General features: G+C 43.0%; 1 protein-coding gene across 1 annotated transcript; it reads right to left on the bottom strand.

The window, feature by feature from the left end:
• Positions 1-797: 797 nt before the first annotated feature.
• LOC130415464 (catenin beta-1-like) lies at positions 798-10,006 on the bottom strand. The gene is made up of 16 exons (XM_056741199.1): positions 9,839-10,006; positions 5,521-5,567; positions 5,085-5,309; positions 4,675-4,928; positions 4,255-4,493; positions 3,970-4,171; positions 3,714-3,858; positions 3,527-3,630; positions 3,104-3,442; positions 2,860-3,018; positions 2,649-2,768; positions 2,411-2,561; positions 2,167-2,288; positions 2,003-2,063; positions 1,691-1,917; positions 798-1,606 (listed from the first exon to the last, which is right to left on the bottom strand). Exons 2-15 carry the CDS (start codon positions 5,531-5,533, stop codon positions 1,715-1,717), a joined length of 2,337 nt encoding a protein of 778 aa, XP_056597177.1. The 5' UTR covers positions 5,534-5,567; positions 9,839-10,006; the 3' UTR covers positions 798-1,606; positions 1,691-1,714.
• Positions 10,007-10,516: the final 510 nt, after the last annotated feature.

The raw sequence follows: 10,516 nt of genomic DNA, 5'->3' as shown, positions 1-10,516 counted from the left end.
ATTCAGATAACAGAACAGATCTTCTGCAGTCCTCTGAGGCTGATTCACTGATAAGGAATCTTCAGCTTTAACATCACAGACATCAAAACGTTAAGTGGCTACAACACATGCCTCAGAGGCAGAAATGAAGAACAGGCAAAAGAAACGAGAAACTTTTTGACCCATTTAAACAGCTGCAATTCAGTTTAAAGATTTATAGGCAGAACACGAATGATCATTTAGTATGGATTGAACAGTGTAAGAATACCAACGTATTGCTTGTATGGGTCTTAAAGGCGTGATATATTTCAAAGATTTTCAGTTTTTTTGAATTTACCATTTATAGACATGGGTTTAGGCAAAATGATTTTATTTTTAACAGTACTTCTGAAACAAAAAAGTTATGGTTTCTATGTGCAGAAAATGAAACCGATCAAAATAACAGAAGATGCGCTGTATTCTTTCAGACCTCAATTACTGCAAAAACAAGTTCATATTCACTTTTAAGCAATATAGAAAAAAAATATGACCTTGATTTTGATTACTTTTCATGTGTCTTGTCATGCCGTCAGCATTCCACATTGCTGTTGGATGACTGTCACTCCCGGGATTTGATTTTGTTGAACTTCAACAGACACTGGACTAAAACACCACACTACGTCTAGAAATGCGGATTAAATGAAAATTTGCAATGGTCTTAATTCTTTACATAGCAGTATTTTGTTTGCAGGGACTACTAAAAAAACCTGTCCAGGCATTATGATGAGGTAGGCGCAAAACATTTGAAAAGATCAATAACACATCAGTCAAACACAGAATGGAATAAAAGTCTTTTATTGATGAGCCATGTCATGATCCATGTTCCCAAAATAAGCCACACAGGCTGAACGATGACGTCGCTTCAATAGAGACTATACCTCCAGATAGCATAGAAAAAGATTTCTGTCTCTGTGTATACCTCATAAACCCCCATCTACACCCCCCACCCACGCGTGCCACATAGACACCCTTTTTGGAACAATAGTGACATTGAAAACTGCTTCTTTAAGCATTTGTAAGAATGCATATAATTTTACTCCCAACAACCACCATTTTACAACTGATCATATAAAAAGCTACACATTATTACACTTTGTCAGATTACATAGGAACTGAGATTAGTGTTGTACACTAGCACGTGATAAAGATCCAGAAACCAACGAGGCAAGTCCACTAATACTTTAGAAGACAAATAAAAAAGGAATAAAAATTATGGCAAAAAGGTGTTTTTAAAACAAAGCTAGGGTAAGTACCATGAAAAAGCAAATTTATGAAAAAAATAAGTTGAAAAAGATGTAATAAACAAAAAAGCTTAAAGATTCATAGTTCCATCATAAAAGATCCTCTTCATGTGCACTCCTCAGCATCCGCATCAAATCCCTCTGCACTTGCGTTTTCCCATCCAGGCCAAAATAAAATAAAAGGGTCAGAGCAATAAAAGGAGACAGACTTCCACTGCTTCCCATTAGAAATCTCTCTCGTCTGCGAAGTGTGTTGTGTGTCAGGCACTTTCTGAAACACTAGCCCACCCTCTGGCAAACCTTCCACAACTCTTCAAATCACAATCCAGATTCATTCGACAATATAGCTGCAGAGAGAGCACAAAATCTCAAAATCAAGCCAACCGACAGAATGCCACGAATGGGTTACAGTTATTATGAACCTTTCTTACCTTTATTTCTTTTAGACCTCGTGATTAAAGGTCCGTGTCAAACCAGGCCAGCTGATTAGAATCTGTAGGGGGGAGGCCATCCATCAAATCTTGAGAATGGCCTAAATCAGGAAGTCCCTCCACTGGATAGTCTGCACCAGGGTGGCCTCCCATCTCATGCTCCAGAATACCATCCATACCCAGACCATCCTGACCGTAGCCAGAGTGGAAAGACCGATAGCTGGGCTCTAAACGAGGTAGGAAATATTATTAATGGAGTCTTTTAAACCGCAATAGAGATTTCTCCTGTTAACATGATTTACAGTCTCTTACCATCTGTCCTGTAACCAAGAGTATCTCCCTGAGCACCAATATCAAGTCCAAGATCACCAGTCTAACACATGAATAAAACAGTTGAGTCAAACAGCATACAATTCATAACGTTTTGTTAAACAGCATAAATAGTTGTGTGCCTCCATATGCACTACATTATGTACCTCATTCCAGGCCATGGGCTCAGTTCTGAAAAGAGAGCTGGTAAGTTCCACTGAAAGGCGTTTCTTGTAGTCCTGAGGCTTATCCTCTGACATGCGGAAGAGCACGGCAGCTGCGTAAGTAGCTACAAGACAAGAACACAAGTACATATTTACTTGCAAAGCTCCTCCCACTGTCATTAACAACATTTTTATTGGCTAAAATGCTGCTCAATGGTCAAATCATAAATGTAGAACATTCACTCACCGACTCCCTCATTCCTGGAGTGCAGGAGCTCTGTGAGAGGAGCAGTGGCTCCTTCTGCCTCAATGGCCTCTGCCGCCTCCTTATCCTGAGCCAGCTCACAGAGCACTCCTGCTGCTACCCGTTGGATGTTCTCGATGGGCGAATACAACAGCTACAGAGAGGAGAAACTTTTCTGATAAGCAATTTCAAGGTATACATCTCTTTGGACAGATCACACACAAATAAATGAGACTCATACCTGAACGAACAGAGGAATGGTGTTGAGCCCCCTAATGACGATTCTGTTGTGTACATCTCTAGCCAGGATGTGAAGTGCTCCGGTGCAGCCTTCCACGATCTCCTCCATACGAACTCCTTCCTGAATGTTACACACAAACAATTATTGTCAATAAATTCTAAGAAATTTGCTTTTATGAGCTCCCACAAAGAGATGCTCAAGTTTTACTTACCACAAACTGTTGCTGTGTACCACCCATAGAAGTGCGTCTCTGGGTGTCCTGGTGTGCCCTTACCAGCAGTTGGACCAATCGGGGAATTGCACCTTGCTCGCGCAGTGGTGCATGATTAGCTGGGCAAAGTGCCAGATTACGGATAAGACCAACAGTGGCCTGGAAAGGGGAAAATAGATTACGCCGACTGCATCACTCTGCTATCCAAACTCTATTTGTTTTAGGTACTCCACATCATACCTACCTTAATAAGTGGCCAGTGTGACGGTGGGTGCAACAGTTTAACCACCACAGGTAGGCCGTAGTGGAGGCGCACTGCATTCTGGGCATTCTCAGCATCCTGGTGTCTGGAGGTAAGATGGCGTAGCGCACATACTGCAGGCTCTGTGATGTCCTCTCTGTCCCCGGCTCTGAGAACGGTGCGGACCAGGGCCTCTATTCCACCCACCTGACAAACCATCATCTTATTCTTATAGTTGTTACATGTAAGGTTGGACAAGATGCCGGCTGCACAGGTGACCACATTGATGTCATCAGAAGCAAGTAGCTGAACAAGCGTGCCAAGAAGTCCCTCCATCCCTTCCTACAACACATGCAAGAAAAAACATGAAACCCATATCAAACTAGCAAAATAGCAAAGTGAGGCGGGTTGCCTGCGCGCACACACCTGTTTGGTGGCAGCATCTGACAAGTTTCTGAGGGTCCAAAGACAGTTCTGCACCAGACGCTGGCTGGGATCTGTCAAGTGAAGCCCAAGAGCCTGCATACCACCTAAAACACACAGGACGGCAAAGATGACACAAGGACATCACGTGCACACAAGCACAAGCTTATTCGAATAGGCATGTACATACCGGCCTCGACGATGGCGGGTTTGTTGCTGGAGCAGACAGACAGCACTTTGAGAACACGGCTTGTGGTCCAGAGCAGTTTTTCGTATGTGTATGTCCTCATGATGTTAACTAGAGCCTGAGGTCCACCGCTGGCCAGGATGATCAACTGTGATAGCAAAGAGAACAACAGCATTAATATTTGTGCTAATGAAAATTAAGTGAAATGTTTTGGTACAAACAAAAGCACTGATGCACTGCATTACACCCATGCATGTACCTTGCTCTCCTGGTTGCCATAAGCAAGAATCTGCAAGCAATCTGTGGTAATGGCCAGGAATTTGACGTTGGTCTTGCTGAGCAGGGCCACCATCTTCTGAAGCCCCCCAGCAAGACGGACAGCCATTTTGGCACCTTCCTGATGAAGCAGGAGGTTGTGCAGTGTGGTGATGGCGTAAAACAGTACGCTGTCCACAGGAGACCTACAAACAGACATTACCGGAACACATTAGATTTGGGGATAGTAGATCAAAGTTTACAAGGGGATTTCTTCCCGTGTCCTTACCCGAGCATCTTAACCAGAGCGGGGATTCCTCCAGACTTAAAGATAGCGAGAAGCCCCTCTCTGTGGTGGGACAAGTTGTGCAAGGTGCCGGCAGTGCAACGGGCAGTCTCTACATCATTAGTGTTCTGCATGGTCCTCACGATGGCAGACACCATCTGGGGCGAGCGCATGATAGCGTGGCGAGAGGCCTCTTTCTTGGATAGCTGGTGCACCATCACTGAGGCTTTGTTTACAACCACCTGGACAGGAAGTGGAAGAAAAACAAGACGGAGAACTTTAGCGAATCAGACAACACGTCATTATTCCAGATACATTTTAAGGTCACTACATGGCTAAAAATAAATACGGTACAGCTCTGCATGCCTTTAAACACTACAGCTAAGAGGAACGTTCTATGAACGTTGTGAAGATGTTTCTAACCTGGTCCTCATCATTGAGAAGTTTGGTGAGCTCAGGAATGGCTCTAGTGGCCAGCTCAGCATCATCCTGGTAATTAATGAGGTTGACCACAGCATGCTTGAGCATCTGGGAAGGTTCGGCCAGCCGCTGTACGTTGGTGGGGTGGGTGGAGTCAAACTGGGTAGAAGTTATCTGCATGCCCTCATCGAGAGTCTCGGGAAACATGGCGGCGCGGACGCGCTGGGCACGAGTCATGGCGTACTGCCCATCCATTTCTACAAGGGGAAATAGTGATTGTCCAGATAGGAAACCGGAATGAAATTAGCAGGACTGAAAACAACAATACCCAAGCACATGCTGTACATATCTGCCAGCACTTCAGTGTACTAGTAGTTGATTATTTTGGTAAATACACAAATACAGCCACATACCTGGCACATGTTCAGGTGTGAAGGGTTGGCTGAAGCCCTGTTCCCACTCAAAGAGCACCTGGTTGTCCAGATCTTCCTCTTCAGGGTTGCCTTTCCCTGAGAGAGATGGAGCTGTGGTGGTGGCCCCGGAATGAATACCTGAATCCAGGTAGGACTGTTGCTGCCAGTGACTTACAGCAGCTTTGCGGTCCTGCTCCATGGCCATATCGAGCTCCATGAGATCAGCTACACAAAGAGAGCAGTCAGTCATTTACAGTTCATCAAACAGACAAACCAGCATCCTTGCATTAGCTATTCACTGGAAAACCACACTGTAAATAAACAAGTTCCTTATCAGTCCATCTTTGTTTCTGCGTCATCTTTGGATCTACGTCAAAGAGCACAGTCACTAGACAAATATGTTGATAACCTGCCGAGTAAACATCAAAATACTTACACTGGGTAGCCATCGTTGTCAACCCTCAGCCTGAGTGACTTCCAAACCTTCGAAAAGAATGAAGAAAATGTCAGCGAGGAACATGGCTTTAATCTACATTACAGACCCTAAAGGTAACATTAACTGTGGGAAACTCCCTTCATTTAGACTGCAGGGTGTCACGCGAAAACACGGGAGACGGGGCGGTGAGTCATATTGGCAGTGCCAGTAAAAACATGCTGAGGGGGTTAGTCAACTTCATTCAGCCGAAGCTGATGAGAACACAATGCAGCATCAAACACCGCGAATTAAGCCATTAAAACTAAACAGCCCAAGGACATGAAACTAACATTCAACTTAATGGCCTCTCACTTTCATAAAATTTGATTTAGACCAGCGTGTTCCTCTCTTATTGTTAATATTCCAATGTACATATACAAAGCGTTTTGCCAGTAAACTATTTTCCCAGGGCTCATAATCGACTGCAACGAATGACATTTAATACCCACTTTTCAAGATGTAATGTTTTCTAGAGCAGTTTTAACTTTGATTAAATGTCAACCAGTTATTAGTTTTACATAACTGCTGTGCTATTAGCCTAAACTGTGGTTTTATTTGACACAATCTGATAAACTTTTTTCATTCAATTTATTCAGGGGGTGGGGGGCTTCTGCAGACCAGACCATCAAAGCAACAAACAGACCCCAATAAGAAAGTTTGCACGCAAATGAGAACACAGAAGCTACTGAACAAACCAGTTGCTTGTACATATAAGACACTTGCAAAACGTTTTTCCCGAGAGGCCTTTTAACGCCCAGCATGTATTTGCAGCCCAACGGAAGAGTCTGAAATTTAAATGACAGTGGCGTTATGCCCTCTATAAACCTCGGATGCCTGCGATTCTCCACAGTCTCGCGCAGACCCCTGGGCTAGAGACTTTGGTTCACCAGGGTTGAGTACACTTTTGGAAGCGTAAAAAGCTGCCACGGTGAATTAAAAGCTGCAGAGCGTTCAGAACGTGAAGTCAGTTTCCACACTGGTTCTGTGTCAAAGCAGCGCACTCAAAACAGGTCAGTCAAAGTTTTCATTTTCACAGGAAACTGCTCTTGGAAGGGCTTCACAGAACCGGTCTTCCTTCCTGCACAGGCTGTCACAAGCTGCAATTAAATCAGTGAAATTAGTTTTAACACTTCCCAAAAGAAACGAATAAAAGCTGTTAAAAAGGATCAACAACTTTAACCTGTTGGGTTTAATCTGATGCTCATTTTGCTAAATTTAAGCCCACAAACCAGAAGGGATATTTCACTGCGCGGCATCTTGGAAACAGAAACCTTGACAGAATCTGGCTTCCTGCTACATACAAGACATCCTGCAGGGCCTCAAACGTCCTGATAAACATCAATGTATCTAGGTTAAAAGCATAGTACATGCTGTGACCAATGAAACCGCTTTCTTACCATATTGCGCTGTGGAAACGGAAGCAATAGTTTGTTTCCAACGAAACAACCAATTCAGTAAGCAATATCAACAATGTGTTTAATCGAACCACAAACACACGTCAAGCCGAGCTCTGATTTGGCCGTGTGGAAAGGAAGAACAGCATGCGGCAGATGACATCAGCACAAGACGAGTATGTTACATGTGCACTCCAGAGCCCTTTGGTTAAATTGAAACCCTCTGCAAGTGGGTTAAATGTCGGTTCTCAGCTGGATGAGCACAAACAGCTTTTGATTGTTACATTTCCTTTTTTTTATTATTATTTTAACATAACTGAATTGCTGTAGCAGCAAATTTGCTTTCCAAAATATGACAGGTATAAACCTTCACATGTACAGTCATAGGAAGCCTCTCTTAGAATAACATCATGAACTAGACATTCCACTGCCTGTATATGCCTGGATGAGACGAGCGATAGCATTTCAAATGCTGGTCTGGACTAAAAGTCTACACTAACGGGAAACACGGCACTGTGAAGTCGTGCCAATGTTAATAAATTAGGCTTTTTAAGGTGTATGTGAGGGGGCCCAAACGGAGTGTAAATAGAGGCAGCTGGGTTAGTTTATAAACTAACGCATGTGTAGTCCTCCGATGTGGTGAAACTGACCTGGAATTAATTAACCAGCCAGACAAGAAACACTGAAGGCAGTCAGACACCAACATTGGGTTTTTTCGCATGGCACCAGTCGGCCTTCTATATGGGCTGGTCGGGGGCGGGCGGCCATGCGACAAATCACCCATGTGATTATGGGACAGATTTGGAAGCGGAAGCTTCAAAGTAAATGTGGAGCGCTGCCTAATTATTTCTGCTTAACGGAGCCATTTAAGGTTTGCATGAAGTATCCTGTTCATTTAGAGAGATGTTAAGGCACAGGGCCAATGCAAGAGTCTGTTGATGTGCAAGGGAGGTAGTTTCAGAAGCAAAGACACTAAATTAAATTAAAGGGATTGTTCAACCTAAAAGGAAATCTGAAAAATGCCCTCACCCCTGGTCATTTTAAACCTTTATGACTTTCTTCTGCATAACGCAAAGTATGATAGAATATTGGTATACAGGTGACAGCGGTCCCCATACACTTCTATTGAATGGACACACACAACCAATGCAAGTCAATGAGCACTGCCATTGTTTGGGTACCAACACTCTTCATAATATATTTTGTGTTGTGCAGAAGAAAAGTCATACAGGTTTGAAATAAAAAGCGGGGGAGCATGTTTAGGTGAATTATCCCTTTAATGCTCCTTTGTAAAATGTCAACTTTGGGATATTATGTTCATGTAGCTTAATTGGTAGAGCATTGCAGTTTAGCATTTTGACAAAGGACATAAGCTTTGAACGAAGTACCAAACTATGTAAAACAATCCCCAATACGACCATATTGTAGCGGAGCTAATGGAAAATTGATAAACTCGTATATTTGCCGTGTCGTAGAGGAAACCTGAAGTTGTTTTTAAACAAACCTCTTTGGGTATTTCCCAAATTGTGCGTCTCACGAGATCCGCTCGCCCGGCCACACACACCGTCGTGAAAAAGTTTCGACCTCTTCAGTTTCCACAGCGCACGCTGCAGTGTGACTTTAGCCCCGCCCCCACATCCACATCGGAGACGTACGCAGGAGCTGATCTGAGGTCAGCTCTGCCGTAGCTCTCAAGGTGGGTACGTATAAAGAAAGTGTGAGAAACAGCTGTTCCAGGCTCTGGGAGAAGAGAAACCCGAGCCCCTCCTGAAAGCACGGAGGAATTCGGCCATCTCGACTACAGGCCTTTGTTTCGAGGAACCTCGATAGGTTCAACTCCTCAAGTTTAAAAACCCCGAGGTTACTTGCCTATCAAATGTCAACAAAGTGTCTTATTGGACCGATTACTAAACCAAACTCAAACTAGTTGAAGTGTCTTATTGGACCGATTACTAAACCAAACTCAAACTAGTTGGATGCGCAAAAACTTAGTCAAGTTTTCGTGGCTTTAAAACTGACTTTAAGACTACAAGTGAGTCCATTAACACTATAACGGTTACATTACGGAGAAGTTCGGCTTGGCAACAGTTCTTTAACACGTTAATCATTGCAATGCAAATCAACCAAATGATCTACTTTTACAAAACAACCCCAAATAGTTTCCTCTGTTAAATTCGAGAGCCATAAAGACTAAACCTTAATTCACCATTATTGATAAAATTGGTGCATTTCTTAGTCACACCTTTATTAGTACTAATGTTACACTTTATTCTTACAGACTGAACGCAACAGATTGTTTCAGTTATCACCATTTTTGACATCCTCAAAAAATAAATACGTATTTTTTTAGCATTTACGTTAAAAACACAAACTACTGAAGGAGCGGTACGTAAAGTTAACTATGATCTCTCTAGGAAACCAACATGGGAATAGCGTTACTAGCGTAAAATATAACACGAGGACCCTATTCTGATATCAGCTCACGTTAGATAGTATTTCACGTAATTCACTTTATCGCATTATTATTTAAAGTGATTATACGGTTTGTTATCGACCGAAATCACCGGGTTTACTGGTAGCTCGCCGATTGAAGCGTTGCACTGAATGGAAGCTAACGTTAGCTAAACGTTAGCCGATGTTTGCAAAGCTTTGGTAAACAAACACAAGACTCTATGCGTGTCGTGCATAAGCTTGCAGTTTAGAGGAAAAGCAAAACAAAAATCTTAACGAGGCAAACACTTCGACAAAAGGTGTAGCGTAACGTTTACTGCCCAGGTCGTGGAACGCAAATCCAGATCTTACGTTACCCTTGGAAGACCCTCCCGATGCTCAAATCAAACTAACGTTACACTAATCTTGAATACATTTCGCATTGAACAGCTTACCTGATATGAAAAGTGCGTATCCCTTCGTTTGACGATGCCCTATCAGAATGTCGCTATCCTATTGGGAATAATACAGTTCAAGCCAGCCGGTGAAATTCCCGGACGGGTAGCCGTTCTCCTGCGTTAGCGGTGCGTCAAACCTTCCGCGCTGCTGTAAATCTAGACCTTAAAATGGCGTCGGTCAGACGCAGCTCTTATACCAGGAATGCGGCTCATGTATTCTACCGCACCCAAAAAACTAGAGCACAGCAGTGGGTCTGCTAACGATAAAGGCAGCTTTTACTATTTAAGTGTAGTGCAGCATGTGATATGATAAATATAATATACGCAGATGACTTTGTCACATGTCTGGAGCTTTTTAAATCTACTGCGGGAACGTGGTATTCGCGGAGTGATATGGCAGATTCAGGAAGGGCGAGGTGCGTCCATTAGGTTGGAATGTGGGTGTTTAGGATGGGATGTCGGGAGCAGCGATACAAAGGTAACGTTTGTATTAGGGATTCGGGAGGAAACGTTACAACTGCTGCAGGATGCTTTCCAGAATTAAACAGTCCCTGAGTAACACAAAGTTTTTGTATTATAACTAACTGTAACAATTAATTTCTTTAAAAGTCTGTTAAATATGGGAAGTTTGGTAACACTTTACAATAAGGTGTTATTTTTTAACAATTAGTTAAT

Source organism: Triplophysa dalaica, chromosome 25 (assembly GCF_015846415.1).
Source record: "Triplophysa dalaica isolate WHDGS20190420 chromosome 25, ASM1584641v1, whole genome shotgun sequence".
Taxonomy (NCBI): domain Eukaryota; kingdom Metazoa; phylum Chordata; class Actinopteri; order Cypriniformes; family Nemacheilidae; genus Triplophysa; species Triplophysa dalaica.
The sequence above is the reverse complement of the archived record's forward strand: the minus strand, read 5'-3'. Positions and strand labels throughout refer to the sequence as shown.

What these genes read in the sequence shown, in the direction of transcription:
- LOC130415464 (XM_056741199.1), bottom strand. An exon ending in GTACACAGCAACAGTTTGTG is followed by an intron (nt 2,769 to 2,859) that starts GTAAGTAAAACT and finishes TGTAACATTCAG; the next exon opens with GAAGGAGTTCGTATGGAGGA. An exon ending in TCTTGGTTACAGGACAGATG is followed by an intron (nt 1,918 to 2,002) that starts GTAAGAGACTGT and finishes TACCTCGTTTAG; the next exon opens with AGCCCAGCTATCGGTCTTTC.